Source organism: Giraffa tippelskirchi, chromosome 7 (genome assembly GCF_054371585.1).
Source record: "Giraffa tippelskirchi isolate mGirTip1 chromosome 7, T2T-mGirTip1v1.2.pri, whole genome shotgun sequence".
NCBI lineage: Eukaryota > Metazoa > Chordata > Mammalia > Artiodactyla > Giraffidae > Giraffa > Giraffa tippelskirchi.
In genome coordinates this window covers 87,955,687-87,979,808 of record NC_137281.1, presented here as the reverse complement: position 1 = coordinate 87,979,808, position 24,122 = coordinate 87,955,687, and the positions used below count along the sequence as shown (strand labels likewise).

Sequence of the window (24,122 nt, the reverse complement as noted above, 5' to 3'; positions counted from 1 at the left end):
ATAAAAGGCAGAGCATAACATATATAGTACCAGCTCCAGACACGACCCTATTATTTATTTAATTTTAAAAAGTGGGATGGAATACTGCTTACAGAATTTCTATGGTAGCAATCATTTTATTAGAATTCTTCTTTGAGAGAACTGAGAAGAGGCTTCCTTTTGGGCAGAAAGAAGAACCGATCCCAAGAGCGCTGAAGATGAGAATCCTGCTGCTCAGCCTCATGGAGAACTTCCATTAACCAGGAATTGGGAAATAAAAGTAGAATCTAACAGGTATCCCCTTCTACATTTCTACTGAGCTTTATCCAGACTGCATTTTCAGTTTTATAGCTAAGACAGAAGGGAAAATCATGCCTAATTCTCTGTTTTCCTCTACAGAGGGGGCATAATACCCTACCCGATCAGGCTGTAACCTCTGGGTCACATGCTTTTCAGCTGGCTCAGGTTGGCTCACACGCCTCACTTGGACAGAGGATGGGGAGGAAGTCCTCTCCTTTGGCTCAAGGACCTGCAGTTGTGGCAATGGTGGAGCTGCAACCTCCTGACCAGAAGAGGGATCTTTGGTTTCAGTGTAGCTGGTGCTGCTGTCCCTAGAGACTCCAGGACTCAGAGACTAAAGAAATGAAACACATTAGCCAAATTATTTTATTTGGAATGTATTCAGCAGATCACTGAGTTTTCCAAATTAATACTTCGGATCTTTTTATCCCTAGGTTTGACTTAGCGATTTCCCTATTTCCTAGATTATCCAAAAATTTATTAATTCCCAGTTAGGTGCTGGGTACTGGGATATACATATAAAAAGGTATGACCATACCCTCAAGAAGTTCATAGCCTAGTGGAGGAAATGGGTAGACAGACTGACCTTTCTTTACAATCAAAAGGAATCCAACTGAAAAAGAACCAGTAAGTTGAAAACGAGATTGCGAAATGAAAAGTAATCACTGAACTGGGGACTAAAGGAATCTTTTTCTATTCCTGCTGAAAATCATAAGCTCTGTAGGGGTTGAAAACAATGCAGTACAGACAGAACATCTCCCACACTTACTTTTCTGCTGTTGCTTGATGCTGACCGGGAACGAGAACGGGAACGTGATCTGGACTCTGATGTTGATCTGGAGCCCACCTTGGATCTATCACGAGGGTTGGCATGAGCACGTGCCCCAGATGCATCTCTCTGCTTGGATCTTGGAGGTGAGTGAGACTGAGAGCCTGAACTGTCAGGAGAGCGAGATCTTGATCTAGAACTGGAGGATGAAGATGAGGAGGATCGGCTAGAGGAGGAGTCAGCTGACTGTTTCAATCTGTGGCTTGGAAGAAGGGCATGAGAAGCCCTCCTGCCTTCTTTCTGTTCCAAAGATTCCTCAGTGATCCCTTTGGCCAGCGTGAATTCCTCAATTTTTAGAGGGAGTGGTTGAGTGGATTTTTCTGATTCAGTTTCAAGACCTTTCTGGGCTGAGGATTCAGCTTGTGTGCTTTTCTGAACTAGAGGCAGAACACTCTCCTCTGGCACTTTCTCTACTGGAGATTCAACTTTGGTGTCTGCAGGACCTGACAAAGGAGACAGACTTCCCACCAACTGCACAGTATGCTGAGATAGTAACAGCTCCCTAGCCTCAGCATCTGAATTAGGAGGAGATAACTGAATGAGGACAGGTGGGGCTGGACCTTCCATGGGTTCTATTTCTTCTTCACTCTGGAGCTGTGTATTAGGTGGTGGAGAAGATGCTTCCTTGGTAAGTAAAGGTGGGGGAGTCTCCTCCTCACTGGCAGTTTGTTCTGGCTGTAGCACAACTGGGGCCTTCGCCACATCTTCAGTCAATCGAGGAGGGGAAGGAGACTTGGACTTTTCCTCCAAGCCTTTTGAAGATTTTATTTCTCTTTCTTCTTCAAGAGGAGAAGCTGTTTTCATCTCTTTCTCCTGCTGATGTCTGGCTAGATGACTTCTTCGGGCCTCTTCCTGGGACCTTGTAACTCTCCCTCCTCTCTCTAACCCCTCTTGTTCCTGGGATCTTATAGTTTGGGGTCTCTCGTCTGTCACCTCCTCCACTTTTACTCTGGGTATCTCTTCTCCCTCTTCCTTAAATTGTTTCAGGACTGGTGCATCTCTAGATTTTTGTCCCTCATCATCATCTTCCTCCTCTTCCTCCTCTTCTTCTTCTTCCTCCTCCTCTTCTTCTTCCTCCTCTGTTTTCAAATTTCGATCTGCTCTGACCCTCAGATTTCTAGAAGGTGTTTCTCGATCCTCTTCCTCCTCTGCAGCCTGGCTACACTCGGAGAGTTTAGCTGCTCTTGCCTGAAAGAAAAGATATTCAACAGTTTAAGGTATATTTGCTCACTATCAACAGAGGAGAAAAAGTATCTCACAAGGTACACATATGATGGAGAAACTCAATGATATATGTTTTTAGCAACACAGAAAACAAATGTGACAACAGACATGTGTGACTAATATGGACTTCATGGGAATCAAAACAAATACAATAATGAAACTGCTAGTACTTCATGTGTTAATTTCAAGCTTTAAAATAAATACGAAGTGAACATCTAGAAAGTGTAGGGAGGCGGGCCTGACCTATTATAAGTAAATGTGATTATTTTGATTTTTTGGATATATTTAATTTGTCCCCATTATTTATTTTTCCAAGGTCGTAATTAACCATACATACACTTTTGTATTCCGTTCACTTAACATCATGTCATACAGCTTTAAAGTTTTAATTAAATAATGAATTGTCTGTTTTCTAATAATGTGCTGCCTTACAAATACAGATCAGCCTGCCAACTTTCACAATTAGGTTTTATTTTTTATATATTCATTTAGAAATCTGAAAGCCAAAGCAGATATAAATTAGGAAACATAAAATGAGAAAAATGTTAAGCAAAGAAGATGACTATAAAGAAAGCAAGAGAGAAATCAACTCTGAAAATAAGCTGAGGAAAAAGAGGAGGAGGAGATATCCAAAGGATTTCGCAAGAAGTGAAGGATGCTTTCAGAGACAAGAAGAGTTACCTGTCTGACTCTGGATGATCGTCTTTCTCCTTTCCTTGGTTTCTCATCATCAGATTCACCTTTCTCTTCAGAAATAGAGGCGCTTTTTCCTATCAAATGAAAGAAAACCAAGTCAGACTTAAAGACATGAACATTCACACAATACTGCTTTCTAAAATTCAATCAATCAAAGCATATGACCTGGTCAACACACATCTGTATTAATTTCCCCTATCTCTATGTGGAAGAAAAGACCATATGAAGCCTTAAAGGGTCAGGACATGTTGATAATTCCTGCTATGCACATCTGGAATGTTTTACTATCTCAAAGCCAGTTTACATATTACAAATAATTCAAACAAATGTAAAATAACTACCAGGGCTTCAAATTGTATATCACAAAGTACATTTATTTCTGTTAAATGTTTTGTCACTGAATCAAAGCTAAAGACTTCATTGTGTTCAGTGTGATTTTTGTGGACTGCCTATTGCCACTAGTTTTGACCAAAACCTCATAATTAATACCCTAGTTTGTAAAACAATAATCTTATGATTACTTAAGAAAAATGATTTTCAGGGCCCTAAGGTTCTTAAAAACTTCTTCAAGCCAACTGGACAGGGCTCTGAAAACAAGCCTTCTCTCAATTATGTTTTATATATAGAACTCAAGGTAAGATTATTTTAAAGAAAAACAAGTTCTACTATTAAAAGAAAGCATGCAAATCACCAATGTAGGTCATTCCAATTAATAACTCCATGTAAAACTGGAAAAAATGTTCACTTACATTCCACGTAAATCACTTAAATAATTTGGGTCTCAGTGTCTTGACTGAGAAAATGGAAGGGAGGGGCTGGACGATCTCTACATTTCCTACCAGTATTAAAATATCACATGGGGTAGAAATGCAAATATTGATGAGAACAAGTTTAGAAAACAGCCTAAAGATAATTACATTCCATATAGGTACAATACAGTACAAAAGGTTTAAATGATGCACAAACATCTGTTCTACACCAACAGTATTTAAACTAGTGCAAATAATGGCAGATGGTGTGAGAGAAGAGAAGTTTTCTCTCTTATTTCTATATTTCAGCAATCTAAAGTGAACTAGTCTTGGCTTCTGTAACTAAAAGAAACTTACAAAATGAACTGGAAGACTGCATATACTTTATAAAACTTTATTCCATGATCACTTGATTAACAGGATCTCTGAATATATACCATTTCATATCTAGGTTAGAGAATAAAGACTTTTTTGCATACATAGGAGAAAGAAGCTGATTTACTGTAGTTTAACAAGAAATTTTTAAAAAGGCAGAAGGTAGAGGGAGGGATAAACAGGTAGAGCACAGAAGAGTTTTAGGGCAGTGAAAATACCCTGGTATGACACTCGAATGAGGGATACATGCCATTATACATTTGTCCAAACCCACAGAAAGTACATCGAAAGTGAACCCTAAAGCGAGTTATAGACTTCAGTGATTATGATGTGTCAGTGAACATTCACACATTGTAAGAAATGTACCATTCTGGTGTGCAATGTTGATAATAAAGAGGCTATGCATATGTGGGAGTAGAGGGCACATGAGAAATTTCTGTACCTAGCAATTTTCCCGTGAACCTAAAACTGCTCCAAAAAAAAAAAAAAAACTTAAAAAAAAAGACAAAACACTATCCAGATGCTCAAGAATTAAAAAAAAAAACAAAACACTATCCAGATGCTCAAGAATTAAAAAAAAAAACTGGAGGGAAGGTAAAAATTTAAATATTGCAGATTTCTTAAACTTATCTACAGACAAAGAAAAGAAAATTCTACACCAAAATATCAGTTGCTGCTATTTTAGTTTGTGGGACTTATGGTGATTTAATAACCTGTTTAATGGACTTCTACAAGAAAAGAATCTAAGAAAGAATAGATATATGTATAACCAATTCATTCTACTGTACACCTGAAACGTGACACAGCATTGTTAATCAGCTATACTCCAATTTAAAAAAAAAAAAAAAAAAAAAACCCAAAAAAATCCCTAGGGAATTCCCTGGTGGTCCAGTGGTTAGGACTCAGCATTTTCACTGCTGGGGCCCAGGTCTGATCCCTGGTCAGGGAACTAATGTCCCACAAGCCTTGCAGCACAGCCAAACAAATAAATAAAATAAAAGCACCTGTTTTCTTCTAGTTTTTCAAAAATTTTTCTAAACAATACATGCTACTTTTTTTAATAAAACAATCATTTTTAAAATGATAAAATCCTATACTCTGGAGGAAAAAACTACAGAAGAGATTCTCCAATACACCTCAAATACTATAAACAGGAAAAATTCACAGGTCTAGCCATCCCAAGTACTTGCTTTTATCACTTCAAATTCCATATAAGAAACATTATCTGCTGTTTTATTTCAACTTAAAAAGTGAGTGTTATAACCACATATATGCTCTGAATAAACAAGTGTGATTTTTAAGGGGGGAAAAGAAAGGTATGCATACAGTTAGCCATAATGTGCTGACAGGTTAAGTAAAATAGTTTTTTAGAGTTATGATTTTAAAATTAAGTATGTACAAGCAAATAGCCTTTATCTCCATCAATTATAAACAACACGCTATTCTATTAGACCATAATGTTATTTTGATATTGTAAAACTGCAGTGACAGGATTCTAGACAATCCCTTCTCCAGAAGCACTTGCCTAGTAAGTCATCAAAGAGATGTGGGAAAACTGAGAAAAGTTGTTCAGAAAGTTCTTGACATCATTGTTTTGCAAAAAACAACAACAACAACAACAAAAACGACAACTAGAGGGGACCCTCAGACATGAGAACAAGAACCTAGTAAGCAATACAAACTATAAGAAAGAGATGAGGAATTTTTTTTGAGCTCCTTGTAAGGAACTGATGTGAGGCAGACAAGACTCTGGGAAAGGTGCCATCTATTATGTGCACATGGCCACAAGAGCGTCTTCAGCATGATGTTACTAATATGTGAAGGAACTGAGCACCTTTAGCAAAGGGTGGAACCAATACTGGTAACAGGTTAATAACTGTATTTCAGGAGTTAAAAGGTTAAGTCAGGGTGAACGTAAGATTTCTAAGATTCCAAAGCCAGAAGTCTTCAGGACAGCAAAGACAGTATAGAATGTATTAAAGTGAAGAAAGTTTAAGGGCCAGATAGGAGGGAAGTTTCTTCATCCTGGAAAACAAATCCCTCGAGAGGATTTGTAGGACCCAAGTTAGGTAGCTATAGAGACCACAGCAAAGCCTGTGGCCAAACACTATCCTTGGGTATGAAAAAGAAGCAGAAATTAAGAGAAGGATGCCAAACCTAAATCTGACTCATGTATAAGTAACTTATCTAACATTTCTGTGGAATCTCAGCATCCAGATTTAACACAAGAAATAGGAATAAGGGCTAAATGCTTTGTAAGCCAAAGACTGGTTAAAACCCCCTGGGGGTCATTCGTACCCTTGTTAATCCATATTCTGACTGTCCATTTTTTAATGCTTTGGTATTTTTCCTAATCTTCTGAGTGTGGTCTCTTTTTTTAAAAAAATTAACTGAAGATAATAAGGACTTCCATAAAACCAGTTATGACCCAGAAGGGAATCCAGGCAACCTCTGACTATAGAGGGTGAATACTGACTCCTAACACCTTAGAAAAATCTGAAGAAACTGGTGCAGAAGTAAGAAGTCAAGAAGGACAGCCAGGGAGGATTTTATAAACCAATCCTTCCTTCCTATTTGGGACTGTGTCTACAGGACGTGAATGGGAGGCTGCTGGAGTTTAAGACAAGGATCTTGATTAATTGTAACACTAAAAAGCTGTTCTTTCACTTAGTCATTCATAAACTGAGTTCATCAACAGAACTACCAGGGGACTTTTAAAAAATGTAAGGTCTCGGGACTTACACTCCTTGAGATTCCTGGGGCAGGGACCAGGATTCATATTCTTAAAAAACAGTATCCAAAAAAAAAAAAAAATCCTCAGTGCCACTGTTGATTAACGACATATGTTACTAGGAACCTTAATCAAAATCTTACGAAACAAGGAACCCCAAACATCCAAAGCTAACAAATAAGCTGGAATCCTAATAGGTTACTGGCCTATGGCAGACTTGACATTGTACACCTGAAAAAAACCTAACTTCTGGGTAAATTCCAGGCATTACTACTGATCCAACCAAGCATTGCTAGAACTCCAAAACTACCACTCCACTTAGGACTCTGACCACATTTTATGCCACATCTGTAATGAAGTTCATATTCTAGCCAAGATCAGAGGTAGAAAAGTTTATGGACAGAGTACACTGAAAAGGACACAGAGCAATTGTTAGTTGTACACTACAATTTTAACCCACTCCAGTATTCTTGCCTGGAAAATCCCATGGATGGAGGAGCTTGGCAGGCTACACTCCATGGGATGACAAGAGTCAAACACGACTTAGCAACTAAATCACCAAACCACTCTACAATTTACTACATTCATTTCTAATTTTTCACCTCTTTCCCTTCACCTGCTCCCTCTTCCCCCTCATCAATTATAGCCACAGGCATAGTCCTTCTGATGACTCAAAGCACTGAAGAGACTGGCCACCTTCTTCACTCTAAATCTTTATTTGCTTTTTAAACCTACATCTATTTCAGGATATTCCTCATTTTCACTTCAGATTACATTTAGGCCAGAGAGAGGTTCTCTCTTTTTCAAAAGAGTTTAACAGATCATATTTCCATCAAGAAGTTTAAATGGTTCCTCCATTACCTTTCAAATTAAATATCACCTTCATTCCTATCCCTGTGCTTCTGTTCCTTCCTAAAAATACCCTCGTCTTCTCTGTGCCAGCTCAAATCTTACCTATTTCTAGGCTCAGCTCAAATACTATACCTCCTTAATAAAGTTCTCTATAATCTTTCTAGTCCTCAGTGAATTTTTCGTCTTTTGAATTCTGACAGTACATGTGTCTGTACTCCTCGTGTGTTACTTAACACATACCATCTTCTATTGTCAGCTTTATGTGTGATTGTCTTCTCTCTCCCTAACAGACTGTACAAGGTGCTGACCCCCCACCACATACTCCAGCATGGAGACATGTATACAGCAGAACTCAATACATAATTTTTTGGCTTCTTTTTATTTGAGAAGGAACACTGACAACTAACATGCCTTCTAAAAATACTAAAAATATGGAATGATCACCTTCCCCATGACCACTAACATTAATAATTATTCACAATACTTGTTAGTTTACACACTGGCTTACTTTATCTACCTACTATCCACATGTCTTAAATACATGTTCTCCTAAAGGTATACTCAGACAGGTAGTTTCTAGAAGACAAAGGCTGTTTTACAGATTTTTGTTTAAGATACTATGCACAAGTGGGTGCTTAATGCTTTCTAAAATGTGAAAAAATTAACCCTGCCTGAACCAATTCCACACATTAGGTTTGAATTCCTTGTAATATGCTCACATAATACTCTGCATTGCCTCTCAGCACACAGCATGACTCTAGTTAATTATGTAATAATTTGTTTAATGTCCATCTCCTCACTAGAGGAGCACTAGTATGCTTCATTATAGCAGAGACTTGTCTTTTTACTGTATTTCTGGTGCCTGGCACATGCCTAGCATATAACACTCAGTAAAAACTTGCTGAATGAATTAATAAACTGCAGATGTCCATTTGGGAGTATGACTGGATGTGTGACACAGAATATATACAACTGGTGAAGAGATGAAAACGAGTTGTGACTGCTGCTAAATTCAGAGGTACAGCAGAGGAAGTTAGAGAGGTATACAGGTGAGAAGAAAAATCAGACTGCCTTATAAAATACTCTGAGAGGTTAACACAACATTGAGGTGAAAGCAGAATTCAAAAAGGACATAATTTCCATGAAAAACAGATGTCAAATAACACTGTCACAGAACTGCCCTGGGACTTGAATGGAGGTTTAGCATGAAAGGAGGTGTAACTACCTCCCCCCACCAACTACGCAAGATTGTCAGAACAGCGCAGTGGGGAGGGAGATACGTACTGGGTGAATGTCTGCTGAGCTCCAGCTCTGGTCTCTCCAGGCTGCTCTGAAAGTCAGGAGGCAGCAGGGAAGCCACTCCCTCGGGATGGATCATCTCGTCCTCCGACTCAGCTGAAGCTTCTGCAAAGTACAGATTGGGTCGGGGCAGGGAGGGAGTGAAGGGCTCAGCATGTGGGAATATGTAGAGGAGTGAAGGAGGTCACGCAAAGTCATGGATACAGAGTATATACTAAAGAGAGCACTGTACATAGAGAACAACTCCCTGGTTTTTCTAGTCTAATATGTCAAAGAATAGCTTAATTTACTTATAATTCTTCCTGTTGGCAGGAATCCTCTTCTAACAAGATAAGTCAAATTAAGCGTCTTCTTCCCTGACAAAACGTAAAGAGTAACTCACTTGGATCCATAAACTACCAAAGCAAGTAAGTGGCAGTTTCAGCCTGACTTATATTCTGAAACTGCCTAGTGAAATAGGCTCATCTACTCGGTAACAGGAGTAAGAAGGAAGGATTCCATGTGAGAAGCAAGAGTCTGGACTTACCTTCTAATTCTGCAGCTTCTCGAGCTTCACGTTCCAAACGCTGCCTAAGCAGCTCCTGCTGCTTTTCCAGATACTGCTTTATGAAACTGTTCTGGCTCATTTCCTCGCCAATCTGTGTAGAAGAAATGGAAAAAGATAGTCTAGAAAAGCAAACCAGGGAAAGGCTAGGTAGAAAATTCCATGGAGCAAAGGATTATATCTGGACCCAAGAAAGATAATACTGGAGGGCCTTTTTCTAAGCTACTCCTAAGTTGAGGACCAAAATATATAGCCCTATGATTCACAAAAGATGGCAAAAAGAGGAACTGCACACATAATCTTTTACTTTAAGTATTCAGTTCCCAACCAACCAGTGATGCACAAATAGTTTAAAAAGAAATAAACTCCTATAAAACTATGTCTTTTAAACTAAATTTTTAGATAATCTAAACTATATATCTAATTTTTCCTTTTAATAATATCAAAAATTCAAGGGAAAAAACACTAGTTCATACTAATTCATCTTTAGTTGACACAAAACACTTAAACATCTCCAAAATTCAACACCAGACTTAAAAGCCTGAAAGCAAGAGACTAAGAAAAGGGATGTCCATTCAGCATTTAGACAGAGTTCTAACTCCATCTTTGGGTGAGAAGAAATCTTTGGTGACAATATTTAAAATCCAGGACTCTCATGTCACTCTTTAGCCCTTCACCTTTTTCTTCACAAGTCCTCCTCTCAAGAACCTTCTTGCTTAGCAAGTACTATCAGAACTCCAGAAAAGGAAAAAAACCTGAATACTTTTTATGTCATTAGTCATCTTTCGTAAGGATGGTAAAAGTTTATTTTCACCTAAAATAGAGATAAGTCTCTTGGTAGTCATTGGACACTGATCAAGTGTGGGTTGCAAGTATTAGAGAATGTAAGTATTTGTTGCAAAAATCCTATGTTAATAAAACAAAACTTCAAAGACAAAAATGTAATGGGCAAAAGGAATAGAATGGTAAACTGAATAACATGCAGTTTCTTATGTTTGCTAAAATACTTAACTAAACCTCTGTAAGATAGTTAGATGATACTTTCAGCTTCATGAGCTAATAACAAGGGACTAGGAAAGCTCTCTTGTTTTTCCACAGTATCTTGGGATTTCATCTAGTACTGGAGCTGCACACCATTGCACTAACAAAGACCTGGATTTTTCCTTTAAGTGCGTGACACACTATAATAAGGAAATGGCAAAGCTGAAAAGAATCTTGAGACTACGTAGTCTAACACTTAAAAAAAAAAAAACTGGGAATGGTTTCTTTCAAAGAAATCTTATGCAGAAACTCAATGCTAATCTAGCTTAGGAGGGGAATGCGAACTCCTGTTCACTTGGGAAGAAATTTCCTATAGGAAGCCTCCAAAAGCATTTCCACAAAATCTCAGCAGTTATAAATCTATGGATCTAGTTCAACCTTTTTTCATCTTACATACAGGGAAACTGAGGAAATCAAGGTCTCCAACGGTTAAGTTTCTTGCCCTAAGTAACAGAGCAATTAACGATGCTTAGGAGTGATTGCATAGTTAATATTAACACTGATAATGGTGGATGATCTCCAAAGGACTGATTTCTTGGAAAATTTATGTCAACACAAGAATTCTTCTTGGATCAGGAGGTATTTTCCTATACTGCCATGGTGATTGTCTACTTCATATCTACAAGGACATCAACTACTTCTCTCAAATCAATGTCAAATAAATGACTTCAGACCCTTGCAGTCCACTTAACCAAATGGAACCACATCTTTCTGCACACACCATTTCAAGAACCCGAAATTAACTTATAGCTCTTCTGATTCTTGAATTCTTTATTAAAATTCAATTGTCCCAGTATGAAAACATTTTCAACCCAAGGAACTTAGGAAAATACTGGTGAGAAACCTAGCATCAAACATACAACATCATGTTCCTTCCATGTCTCTGTGTATTCAGAGTCCACCCCTGGTAATGAACCTTCTTTCTTACCTGGGAATTTGGCTGGAATGCAGCATGCGGGGTTGAGTGTTTTTGTAAATTTTCTAGCATTAGAGCCTGGTATAGAGAAGGGCAAAAGTCAGAAACCAGGAAAACAAAAGCAAAAAATACCCCTCCCCCCATCTCTTCATCAAATGCAATGACTAACCATACACACTTAAATTGTACTTTTCCAAGGACCTAAATGCCCTTTACTAATACTGTTCTCATTCATCTTCAGAAGACCCTTAAAGGTAGCCATGGTTACTGCTACCAAATGTACAGAGGTAAAATGCAGGCATATTGAGGAAATCCGGCTATGCAATAAAATCGGACAGTGACAGAACCAGTACTACAATCCCTATTGTCTTCTGCACTTCTGACTAGTGTTCCTTCTAAATCTGGCCCTTCACTTCAAATACTCAAACCAGGTTCAAATACATGAAACCAACATGATTTTGGCCTGAGTGAATTATTTGATCAGTTACCCGGGATTAGATCTACTCAAGTGAACTTGTATTAGTTTTCAAAAGAGTGGCAATTAGATTTACCAAATTTATAAAAATTTCAAAGAGGAGGCTACAGAACAAAATGACCACAGACTCTATAAATCATGTTCTGATCCAATCCACACACATACACACACGAAACTGTCAGTTTCAGTATAAGCAACGGTCTGCCAACTTAACCCTTGAGCCAACCCAGCCCAAAACCGTACTGCTGGTCACTATTCTAACTAACCCAAATTAAAACCAAGAGATCCTCACCTTCCCTCCGTTTACACCAAATAAACACACCAATTCATCCGTCTATCTCTTAGCAATCCCACCCTAATGTACTCAAACAGATTCAAAACCCCCAATACATACCAGCCCACCTCACCTCTCTCATCAATATTCACCAAACTCTTATCCACCCAAATTGCTTCTGGATGCCCTATAAAATACACACCTCTGCCTAACCAAGTCCCTTCAAATCAAGATTACTCTTCATCTCACCTCCTAACCTCATCAAGCAGACATTTTTTGCCCTACCCTAATTCTATTCATTCGGATACGGATAACAACCCCATCAATCCCTCCGGGCAACTATACCCCTAACTCCGACCCAGCCCAACTCGCCCCCCTCAGGCCAGCAACGCCGGTGGTTGTAGTGGGATTTAACTCCTTCAGCAGCGCATGCGCCGAAACCACAGACACAAACAAGGAGGGGGTGGGGGAAGGAGGAAGGAGCTTAAGACACTCCAGGAGAGTAGCGCGCACTCTCCCATTCTGGGCTCGCGCCGCTACCGTTAAGGCGGGAACCGGCGCTATTTCTGCTCCAGTGCGAGCCTCGCCAACCACCGTGCGCGCGGATCCGGAGGCTCGCGCTGGCGGCCTGAGCTCGCTCGTACCGAGCCCGGACACTGCGCCTGCGCCGCGGCAGAGACTCGGCTCTACCGGGTCCGCTTCCCTCCGACACCCCGGCAACGCCGTCTCCTCACCCCTTTAAGCCGCTTGACCAGGGCACTCTTCTGCCCGCTCTTGGCTAGGCCTCGCTGCTCCAGTGCGGCCTTCAGGTCGGTCACCCGCAGCGCCTGAAGAGGCTTCCCGTCCAGAGTCACCTCCTCCAGCTCCGCCATCTTGCGTGAGGTACTCGGGTCCGTCCCGACGGCTTCGGGCATCTTCGGTAATTTCCGCCAACGCCCTTCGAACGTACCGAGTTGGCCCCGCCCACTGCCGTAGTCAACCTGTCGATTACCACTCAGAACTCCCCGGGTTCATCCGGAAGTGCTCGGGTGTTTCCGTCTGCACATCGGCACCAATTGGTTCTTTCCATCCTCCCAGCCGCTCCCCCCTCCCGCATCCTGCTTTCAGAGCTCGGTTCTCTTCGTCTTACCGAGGTTTTGAATCGAATCCGTTCGGAAGCTGTCGACTCTGGCCTATCCATAATCGGAATTATTCGGCTATCTCCGGACCTAAGGCTGAGGCGCTGAGGAGCTTGGGTGTTTGGGGCGGGTCCGGGACCGGAAGTGCGTGGGTTGCCGGGTTGGCCCTCCTAGGGTTTTCAGGAAACATGGAAGCGGCGGCGATAGTTGGAGTCTAACCCTGTTGTGACGGTCTCCGGGTGCCCTGTGAGAGAAAAGGGGAGGTAAGCGGTGTAGAAGTACCTCCCTCCTTGGGCCGGGTCAGACTCAGTGTTTGCGTGCTACCCTTAGTGTGGCAAGCCTCCAACTCTTCTACGGATGCAGCTACCGCCTCCGCCACTCCCATCTAGGGCTACGTTGCTCTTTGGGACCCCGGAATGCCAGGTTTCGTGGCCTCCAAAGTGGAAGGTGGCAGCATCATGTCTTTGGACCTAGCCTATGAACTAATTCTTGATGATTGAACTTGAACTTCCCGTGGAAGCTATGTCGCAAGACTCGGGAAAAGTTCTCCCTTTCTCTGAATAAGAGAATAAAATTCCTTTAGGAGGAATTGCTTCTTGTAGCTGCTGCTGCTGCTAAGTCGCTTAAGTCGTGTCCGACTCTGCGACCCCATAGACGGCAGCCCACCAGGCTCCCCTGTCCCTGGGATTCTCCAGGCAAGAACACTGGAGTGGGTTGCCATTTCCTTCTCCAATGCATGAAAGTGAAAAGTGAAAGTGAAGTCGCTCAGTCGTGTCCGACTCTGCGACTCCATGAACTGCAGCCTACCAGGCTCCTCCGCCCATGGGATTTTCCAGGCAAGAGTCCTGGAGTGGGCTGCCATGCCTTCTCCCGCTTCTTGTAGGGCCACTGTGAAAAAGCAACCTCCTTGAGCTGTTTTTGTAGTGAACTGATGTTAATTGCTTCTGGGTTCCTTTGTCAGTAGAAACGCTCCAGCTTAGAGCAGAAGAAACACAAACAGTAAAATACGTCGTAAACAAGTAGTTTGTTTTCACTGAGACTCAAACTGAGATTTGAGAACTGTTCAAGCTGGTTGACCTCCCAGTTGCATTAGTGATGCTAAGGCCGGTCATCAATAGGTATTATATTAAATACGAAGGAAAAGTGTTCATACATGAATTGTTCACAGCAGTATAACACTTGTTAGGTCCCTAAGCCAGCAAACCAACTAGACCGTTTTCTCAGTCCTGAAAAAACAATTGGCTGCTTCTCCTTTTTTTCTTACTCTGTTATCTCATTTTGGACAAGGCACCATCACTAACTCTGCTCTTTAATTTTTCCTGATGCTTTACAGGAAATATAAGAAAATAATACAGTTATAAAGTTCTTATTTCAGACAGAGGCTACATGCACATTGCAGAGAAGGCTCTTTCACTGTATAAGATTTTTTCTTTTTTTTTTTTTAACCTGTTGATAGCTCAGGAATGATTAGCATCTGGGCCCTGACCAGCTGCTTGGTAAATTAAAAAATGTGTACCTTTTTTTCATTTTAGAGAAGATGTATTGGACCAGTATTAATCATTGATTTTTTTCTTTACTCAACCTGGAACATAGAATTAGGTGGGAAAGAATGAACAAGGGATGCTTTGGTTATTTTTAGATTCTTTGTAGGAATGATGGAGGGAGGCAGTGTTTGGGGAGGGTAATGGGTTTGAAAAAGAGGAAAGTTGGCAGATATTAAATGAAGTTATTCTTGGGTGCTTTCTGTAAGGTAGTTGGATAATAAAGGACCCTGTTGTTTTTCTGTAAACCAAATTGGTGAAAAGTAATAGACGCTGGTTGAGTGTGGTAAGATTCCATGTTGTTGGGAAGCTTTATTTTCGTTGCTTTATCCAGAGAGTACACACAGTGCTTTTATGTTTCAGGATGCCACTGGAATCATCTTCCTCTTCAATGCCGCTATCCTTCCCTTCTCCCTTACCCCCAGTACCAGACAATATTTCTAACTCTTCTCCTCCCCCAATGTCTTACATCACTTCCCAGGAGATGAAGTGTATTCTTCACTGGTTTGCCAGCTGGTCAGGTCCTCAGCGTGAACGTTTCCTTCAGGACCTGGTAGCTAAGGCAGTACCAGGAAAATTACAGCCATTGCTAGAAAGTCTGGAGCAGCTTAGTGTGTCTGGAGCAAACCGACCACCTTGTATCTTTGAGTGCCAGCTCCGTCTTTGGGATCAGTGGTTTCGAGGTTGGGCTGAGCAGGAACGCAATGAATTTGTCAGGCAGCTGGAGGTCAGTGAGCCAGACTTTGTGGCAAAATTTTACCAAGCGGTGGCTGCTACAGCTGGTAAAGAATGATATTAAAAATCAAAGAAAAAAAAAATCAAAGAAGATAGCCAGAGCTAATGCAGCCATGGCCACAACTTTACTGTGAGAACTTCAAATGTATCACTCAAAGATCTGGAGATGGTGTCCCTATCAGCTGACTGAAACTACCTGACAAGTACAGGCCTGGTGATTTCAACAGCCTATCAACTGGACTCCTGCTGTAAGTGTTTTCCATCTGAGCAAATCCAGATCAGCAGCCTGCCTCCTAGCTTACTTCAAGAATTTAAAGACTTTCTTTGCAACTGTACCTGAAAGGAATCTATATGTTATAACTCAAATCTGTTACCGGCCCAGCCTGTAGGGTATCAAGTAGAGCATTTGTACAAGGTCATGACCTAGCTGGATTTGAATGGCCAGTTTCACCGTCATTACCAAATTCTGGCATAATTTTGTAAATCCCCACTACTAGCTTTCCTAGTGATGATTTAGTAAAATTATGGAAAAATCAGGAGACAGAGATGTTTGTTCCTCTACCCTGATGTTTGTTTGAATCCAAGTAGCAGTGACTTTTTTTCTAAAGTATATGTGGGATCTTTTGAACTGGTAGCAGATGTTCCTATCTTAGAAGTTTGCTTTACAACAATATGAAAACAAGTAACATTCTTTACAGGCTGAAGGATTTATTTTTTTATATCAAAATAAAGAATGAATTTTCAGAACTGTAAGTCTCTAGTTTTTTTTTTTTTCATCGCAAGGCTAGTGTAATGTTGATATACAGAGAAAGAGGCATTCTGAGAAAAATAGAACTTAAGTATAGACATTAGATCAACTTTCCATCCAGTGTCTCTTAAGAAATCATCTCTGCCGTAAATAGAACTTAAGTATAGACATTAGATCAACTTTCCATCCAGTGTCTCTTAAGAAATCATCTCTGCCGTAACCCTTGTCATGCTCCAGGTAACATCACACCCTCTGAGCCCTCCACTGGGCCTCCTGTTGTGCAGTGGAGCTTTAGTGAATGATAAAAGGGCAGGAGGTCCCACCTGAAGAGTAGCTTCTTTCTGATAGGCCATGGTTCCCAGGGCATCCACAGGAAAAACAACATTGGGCAGAATCCCACAGACAGACCTTGATGGGTCATGAAAGAATTATGGTCCGAAAACCAAAAACCTAGGAACATAGAGGTGATAATGTGGCCTGGAATAATGCCTAGGTGGTGAAGGGTCTTACCTTTGTTTTATTTTTATTTTTTTGAAGTTACTCCTATTTATGTTTCTTTACTTTTGCTCCCTCGACACTCTTTCAGACCTTCCCTCACTCAGAACTCCCTCAGACCCTCTCTCAGCTATTTTCTTTTTCCCTACCTTTATTTTAATATCTAGATCTCCTTCTAAATGGTAAGCTGAACAGGAAGTCAATAAGAGGGTATACACAACCTGAAATGAATGAGACCAAGATCCAAGACTGCCAGGAACTTAAATTGTTGGAAGGAGAACTTGGCAGCAAGGGAAATGACTTAGGGGAAGAGCTAGACAATGCTGTTTAGGCAAGGTGCATTGGTTATGCTTCAGAAAGTGATGACAGCCTGGTGCTCCAGTTGTTAGGACTCTTTCCACTGCAGGGGACCCACATTTGATCCCTGGTCAGGGAACTAAGATCCTGCAAGCTAGGTAGCGCAGGCAAAAACAAAAACAAAAAAAAACTCCATTAAGAAGAAAAGAAGGGGACTAGGAGCCCTATGTCCTAGAGATGGGTAAACTCCATTATTGTTGAGGGGAGAGGTGTCCCATAGTAATAGGCCCCATGTTAGTTAGGGATCCTTGTTTTCGGGAATACAACTTTGTATAATCACTGGTGGCTCAACAGGAAAGAATCTGCCTGAAGATGCGGGAGATGTGGGTTTGATTCCTGGGCTGGGAAGATCCCCTGGAGGAGGGCATGGCAACCTGCTCCTATATTCTTGCCTGGAGAATCCCATGGACAGAGGAGCCTGGCGGGCTACAGTTCATAGGATTGCAGAGTCGGACATGACTGAAGTGACAGCACAGCAGTACATAGGACAGTATACACATGCTGCTGCTGCTGCTGAGTCGCATCAGTCGTGTCCGACTCTGTGCGACCTCATAGACGGCAGCCCACCAGGCTCCCCCATCCCTGGGATTCTCCAGGCAAGAACACTGGAGTGGGTTGCCATTTCCTTCTCCAATGCATGGAAGTAAAAATTGAAAGTGAAGTCGCTCAGTCGTGCCCGACTCTCAGCAACCCCATGGACTGAAGCCTGCCAGGCTCCTCCATCCCTGGGATTCTCCAGGCAAAAGTACTGGAGTGGGTTGCCAGTGCCTTCTCTGAGTATACATATGAATGAGTGTTTAATCAATACAATTTCAAATACCTAGATTCCAGGAATTTGAAAGAAGTCTCCTTGGAATGTTACCTTACTTGCTGTTACTTGCTGTGTTTTATGGTAAGGGTGGCTCCTCCATAATGATAACTTCTAGAGGTTTCTTCTGGAGAGTCAAGGTCAGAGCCCTAGGCAGCATACCAACTGAAGGCTCTTGGCAGCCAGGAGATTTCCCCATATGCACAGTGAACACCAGACTAGTGGTAATCAAGGGGCTGTGGATATAGCACCTAAAAGGACTGATCTCTCTTTTTTTCTGTTTTCTGGACACTTGGATCTCTTAATGGAAGTATAGCCCCTGAAAGAGTATATATCATGAAACAGGTGCAGGCCAGGTGTGCGATGAACGGGAAGGTCTTCAGAGGAGAGTTATGAAGTAAAGGACTTCAGCCTTCTCCTTGGCCCCCTGTATAAATCCTTAGCTGGAAGCATCTCTACCTGCCAGTGCCTTCTCTGCTCACTAGAGCCTTGTAGTACCGCTTCTGTCAGTGTTTCTCATGCTTCCTTCCCCAGGGAGTCTCCTGGGGGCCCAACTAATCCTAAAGACAGCTGGAATAACAGGTCTTGGGTTGAAAGATTTACAGGTTTGTAAGTAATAGCATTGGTAACTTCATTAGTCTAACACCACCAACATGAGGGACAGAAGATCATCGTAGCCAGGTATCTGCAAGGAAATATGTAGCAGGGCATAGTTATAGCCTCAGTTACCTACTCAAGCCCTCCTTCTAAGGACAATGTTCATTCTAAATCAGAGTCATGGACTCGGTAAGGTACTTAGTAAAAAATGAATGAACATCAATACATAAGCTACAGTGATATATTGTACAGCACAATGTATAGAGCCAAAATTGTAACTTTAAATGGAGTATAATCTATAAAAATATTGAAACACTATGTTGTACACCTGAAACTAAAATAGTATTGTAAAACAACTATACTCCAATGATAAAAAAGAAAAGTGCATAAAAACACGTTGCGTGGTACTACCATAAGAGCACTTCCAAACTTTTGCCAGTGTAGTACAGCTACTCTACTTATGCCCATCTGAATAGCCTTTCCTGGAAGGCATGGGGCCCAGGATGATCCCTCTACTTGCACTTTGTACACTGCCCTCTCTATGCATTGATGTAAACAGCAGCAGCCAGTGAGCTCTGCTTCCTTGACATGTGGCATCTGAGAGGGATGCCTGGTCTCGTCCCCAGGGAGCAGCTGTGAAGTGAGGTTGGCAAGGAAGCACCGACTCAGGATGGTAGATCTCCCCATGGGGATTCTCTGCCCCAGGTGGGAATCCATTTCCCTTGTTTCAGCATTCACTCTGAAGGGCAGGGCAGAGGGTAGAATAGTGTTTGTCCGGATGCCTCAGAAGGAGACCTCTCCGGGCCCACTCCGTTTCATTCCCCTTTCTCTAGTCCACCCACCCCACTGACCAAGGGCTTGAACCTGCAGGAGCCTTCCAGCATGGGGCCTGGGGAGCAGCTTCATTTATCCAGGTGCAGGTAGTGGCAGCCCAGTCTGCTGTGTGTGGGGGATTATAGAGTGACACTAGGGTGAGGGACAATTGTGCAGCCCCTCAGCCCCGCAGCAGATGCACATCGGCCAGTACAGAAGAAGCCTGAGGCGCCATTTCCCACAGGTGGTCACAGGGCCAAATTCCAGGCCAGGCCCTGAGAGAAAGGAAGACAAAGAGGCCTCAGAACAAATGAATCCCCCAAATCCCTCAAGGACAGCCATGCTTACAGCTTCTATTCCACTTTAGCAGCAGATAACCCCCTCCAACCTCTCCACTTCCCCCAAGCTGACTTGAGTCATGAGTGCCCTCTGCAATTCTCCCTTATTTCTCACCTGGCCCCACAACAGCATCTCTGCAGTGCTGTGGTTGACCTGGTCCTAGCCCCAGTCTTTTTTTTTTTTTTCCCAAAGATTTACTGATTTAACTTTTTGGCTGTAGTAGGTCTTCGTTGCTACACAGCTTTCTCTAGTTGCGGCAAGCGGGAGCTACTCTCCAGTTCTTGTGCTCAGGCTTCTTCTTTTTTTTTTTTTTTGTTTAGCCATGGACTTTATTGTTCGAATATTTGCAATTATTATTCTATACACAAATGTTAATTTCTTACAAAACTGTATTCCATATTGCTAGGTCACTTCACTCTCCATTTTATGTCACATTTCCATCAAGAACTATTTCCCCAAATCACAATCTGCCTGATTGTGTGTTGTTGTTGTTCAGTTGCTAAGTTGTGTATGACTCTGCCATGCCATAGACTAGCCCACCAGGCTCATCTGTCCATGAGATTTTCCAGGCAAGGATACTAGAACAGGTTGCCATTTCCTTCTTCAGGTCAGGCTTCTCATTGTGGTGGCTTCTCTTCTTTCAGAGCGCATGCTCTAGGTGTGCTGGCTTCAGTAGCTGTGGATCACAGTCTCTACAGAGTTTTGGTTCAGTAGTTGTGGTGCACTGGCTTAGTTGCTCTGTGCCATGTGGGATCTTCCTGGCCTAGGAATGTGTCCCTTGCATTGGAAGGTGGATTCTTAACCACTGGACCACCAGGGAAGCCTCAGTCTGAGTCTTTGAAGGCAGCAAGTGATTGGGTCAAGCCTAGGGCATTGGGCACTGTCATAGATAGCAGTCATTATACAGCCCTGGAGTAGTCGGACCTCCCAGTGTGAAGACAAAGGGCCCCACGGGAGGAGGTAGCACTTGACTGCTCCCTCTTCCTTCCATGACCCTCAGGTGTTCTCATTCTCACTGCTTCTTCCAAGGAATCACCCAGTGAGCCTCCTACAGTTCCAAGTGCTTGGCCAGGCTGTGATGAAAAGCAGCTGTCACCACTCATCTTGCCTTGTCGCTTGCTTTGCTTAGAACAGTTCTCTCTAAGAATGAAAGGAGAGATGGTACATGAGAGGGAAACTTCAGAAGAGTGAGGAAGGAAGGGGTTGGTGAGATATCAGTGATTCCCTCTGGCTGATGTGGGGGGGGACCTTGCCCTCATTCAGACAGTCCCTCCCTCCATGTCTCAAAGAACCATCCAGAGAAACCCAGGGCATGGAGCATTTCATGGAGTGTGGCCTGAGGACACATGACTGCAAAGTGAAGGGACCGCAGCAGGAAGGACCCATACTCTCACCCCTCTGCCCAATCGGCTCTTCTTAGAGCTTGAGGCACCTTCTATTCCACCCTGAGGAGGTCCTTCCACTTCATGGGAAGCTGAGTGACCTAAGCCCCCTCCCTCAGCCTGTCTGCTTCTTCCTATTCATCATGCAGCAGTCACCATGACCATGACACTGTGGCTGAGGCTGGGAAATGCTGGGTGCAGTAGACAGTGGTATCAGCAAGGGGCCTGTCTTCTTAGTCCAGCTGGCAGCAGGCAGTGGGGGCTACGATAGATGAATATTCATGGGCCAGGTCAGATGGGGGCAGAAAGGAGGGGACTAGGGTAATGCAGAGGTCCCCTGAAAATGGAGGCCTAGGAAACTTGGCAGAGGTGGTGCTAAGGGACGGTGTGGGGGGTTTTAAGTGCCCATCCAAACTTCATCAGCATGCCCCCAAGTTACCCCAAATAAGCATGATTTTTTTTTTTTGTCTGTACCATGCAACTTGTGGGATTTTAGTTCTCCCACCAGGGATTGAACCCAGGCCTTCAGCAGTGAAAGCACAGAGGTCTAACCACTGAACCACCAGGGAATTCCTCCAAATAAGCACAATTTAATTAAAACAGCTTGTATGCTCCCCTTTTTCCCATGACATCTAAGATTGAGATGCAGAGCCAAGAAAAGGGATTTGATTTGTTGTTGTTGTTTTTTTTTACAGAGTTCCATCGTTTATGAAACAGAGACTCTATTTAAGACTATTCTCACAGAAAGCAGTAGAAGAGCAGTCACTTGGATGGGGAGGAGGCTAATGGACCTGTGACTCTCAGGAACCTTTCTGCAGTGGCCACAGCTGGGGGAGGGGTGGTGTCTACCCTTTGGCTCTGTCTCCATCCTGGGTGTCTGCTCCAGGATCATCCTCTCGAGGTTCTGACCTCTCTGACCTTGGCCCTTAGGGGACCTCTTGACTTGGCTGTTGTCATTCCAGATTCATGTATCCTGCCCCTTCCTAGAGAAACCTGAGAATTCCTCAGATTGGAAGCTTCAGATTCTCCAAGAGCAAATCAGTTAGTGCTTTGAATTCACATGTTAACAAACAGGTTATTTAGCATCACTCGAAAAGAGTAACACAAATTACCTCTAACAGGTGGGACTATGGATGGATGGTTGTTGTTTAGGGGCTAAGTCATGTCCAACTCTTGAGACCCCATGGACTGTAGCCTGCCAGGCTCTTCTGTCCATGGGATTTCCCAGGCAAGAATACTGGAGTGGGTTGCCATTTCCTTCTCCAAGGGATTTGATTTGATCCTCCCCTCTTGGTGGCACTTGGAAGTGTGGGCAACCCACACATACAGGAGAAATCAGTGTTTTAGATCCCTGACCCCCCTTTCTGGATAGATCAGTAGTGAGGTTCCTGCCCTGACCACAAGGCATAACCATGGAGATGGGCGTCAGGGGTATGGTAGGGAGTGAAATGTCTCAGCTAGCTTAGCGGTTGGGCTAGGAGAGAGGATGACAGGAAACTGGGTACCAGGATAGGAGCTAGAGGTGGAGCAGTTCAGTCTCTAGTCTGATGAACTGAACATCATCTAGGCAGATGGTCAGAATAGGGAGTCTTCCCCCCACTCCCCACCAGTCTCTGATTTAATAAATTGCCAGAGGAGGGAGGCTCAGGAATCTGCCCTGTTAGGAGGCACGTTAAGTAATTCTGATGCTGCTGGTGGTGGAGAGGTCTAGATAGGCTAGAGGTCCCTTCACCTCCAAGCAACTCTCTCCTTCATATGCTGGTTTCAAGAGGCTGCACCTGACAAGAATTGAACAGCTGTAGGTGAGCTGGAGACATTTCTGGGTGTTCTGAAGTAGTACTGTATACGCTCTCAATCATGTGAACTTAACATGTGGTAGTTTGGGGTGTCTGGGTCTCCCCAGACAGCATGGCAGTATTGTTCAGGGTTTGGATTCAGAAGCAGGGGTCCTTGCCTTAGAGGGACTTAACAAGAGGGGCGGTTTTACCTCCACATCCTAGACATCCCATTCCTTTTCTGTGTGGTCTCCCTGCCATAGACTTCTCTGCCCCTTCAGTCTTCCTGCACTCTTCAGCTTTCTCACTCTCCAGCCTCTGTCCCTGCTGTCAGGGCTCAGAATTCCCCTATCCCCTCATCTCCTTCAGAATCCCAAGCTCCCTCTGATACAGGATCTCCAATATGGCAGGTTTGGGTTTGGAGGGGTTGAGGATCCTGGGGACCAGGGAGGGTGAGGGAGGATGAACAGAAGTTTGGGTGAAGTTGGGAGAAAGGAGGCCCGAGAAGGCTCAGACTTCTGTGTCTCATCATCTTGAGGCAGCCCCTCAGGAGGAGTAGACTCCCAGGAGGAGCAGCCCCCAGGAGGAGTAGCCCGTGGAGGAGTAGCCCCCCCAGGAGGAGTAGCTCCCCAGAAGGAGAAGCCCCCTAGGAGGAGCAGGCCCCCAGAAGGAGCAGCCCCCAGGAGGAGTAGATCACCAGGAGGAGCAGCTCCCAGGAGGAGTAGATACCAAAGAGGAGCAGCTCCCAGGAGGAGTAGATCCCCAGGAGGAGCAGTCCCCAGGAGGAGTAGATCCCCAGGAGGAGCAGTGGCAGCAGCCACATCTTATAAACGTCTCTCCATAGCCTGTTCTGGATCTAGCCTTCTGCTCCCTTCTTTCCCTGCTTCACTTATATCTGGTTTCTTCTCTTTACTATCGCTCTTGAAATCCCCTCCACCAAGCTTGAGTTATTTTTCTCAAGATTTGAGTGTTGTTGACTAGATCTGTAATTCCTGCTAGGAGATCCAATGTGAACTACAAGGGCCAAGCAGCAGCCCCCACCCTTCCCCCCCTTGGGCTGCCAGAAGCAGAGCTGGAGTGGGGCAGTGTTAATTCCTGAGGGCTCAACTGACCTTTCCAAACAGGAGCCT

General features: G+C 43.1%; 2 protein-coding genes, 1 non-coding gene and 2 pseudogenes across 33 annotated transcripts in view; 2 read left to right on the top strand and 3 right to left on the bottom strand.

Moving 5' to 3' along the window:
• The window catches only part of ACIN1 (apoptotic chromatin condensation inducer 1), a 29,853-nt gene extending 16,661 nt beyond the window's left edge, over positions 1 to 13,192 (bottom strand). For 4 of the 30 annotated variants that reach the window (XM_081506587.1, XM_081506594.1, XM_081506588.1 and 1 more), the window contains exons 1-7: positions 12,418 to 12,808; positions 11,548 to 11,613; positions 9,561 to 9,672; positions 9,020 to 9,139; positions 3,014 to 3,102; positions 1,049 to 2,296; positions 398 to 613 (exon numbers count right to left, since the gene is read on the bottom strand). In XM_081506587.1, coding sequence (XP_081362713.1) covers positions 398 to 613; positions 1,049 to 2,296; positions 3,014 to 3,102; positions 9,020 to 9,139; positions 9,561 to 9,672; positions 11,548 to 11,613; positions 12,418 to 12,426 — 1,860 coding nt within the window. In that variant the 5' untranslated portion in view covers positions 12,427 to 12,808. Of the gene's footprint in view, positions 1 to 397; positions 614 to 1,048; positions 2,297 to 3,013; positions 3,103 to 9,019; positions 9,140 to 9,560; positions 9,673 to 11,547; positions 11,614 to 12,302; positions 12,939 to 13,018 lie in introns of those variants that run through there. The other 26 variants (XM_081506589.1, XM_081506596.1, XM_081506593.1 and 23 more) reach the window with 13 other exon arrangements.
• On the top strand, positions 5,030 to 5,101 carry TRNAE-UUC (transfer RNA glutamic acid (anticodon UUC)). The gene has a single exon. It is a non-coding gene; the product is annotated as a tRNA-Glu (tRNA).
• A 382-nt stretch (positions 13,193 to 13,574) lies between the features above and the next one.
• On the top strand, positions 13,575 to 16,431 carry C7H14orf119 (chromosome 7 C14orf119 homolog). Of its 2 annotated transcripts, none has more exons than XR_014058654.1 (2): positions 13,575 to 13,665; positions 15,425 to 16,431. XR_014058654.1 is itself a non-coding variant. In XM_081506619.1 (2 exons), the coding sequence occupies exon 2, from the start codon at positions 15,308 to 15,310 to the stop codon at positions 15,734 to 15,736; it is 429 nt and encodes a 142-aa protein (XP_081362745.1). In that variant the 5' UTR covers positions 13,575 to 13,665; position 15,307; the 3' UTR covers positions 15,737 to 16,431. The 2 variants fall into 2 exon arrangements, 1 of the variants encoding a protein (XP_081362745.1); XM_081506619.1 differs by having other exon boundaries at positions 15,307 to 16,431.
• Positions 16,432 to 18,151: 1,720 nt separating this feature from the next.
• Positions 18,152 to 19,916, bottom strand: LOC145513815 (ciliated left-right organizer metallopeptidase-like; annotated as a pseudogene).
• A 717-nt stretch (positions 19,917 to 20,633) lies between these two features.
• Positions 20,634 to 23,815, bottom strand: LOC145513814 (ciliated left-right organizer metallopeptidase-like; annotated as a pseudogene).
• Between the last annotated feature and the right edge of the window lie 307 nt (positions 23,816 to 24,122).

Coding starts and splice junctions, on each gene's coding strand:
- C7H14orf119 (XM_081506619.1), top strand. CDS start 15,308: ATGCCACTGGAATCATCTTCCTCTTCAATGCCGCTATCCTTCCCTTCT.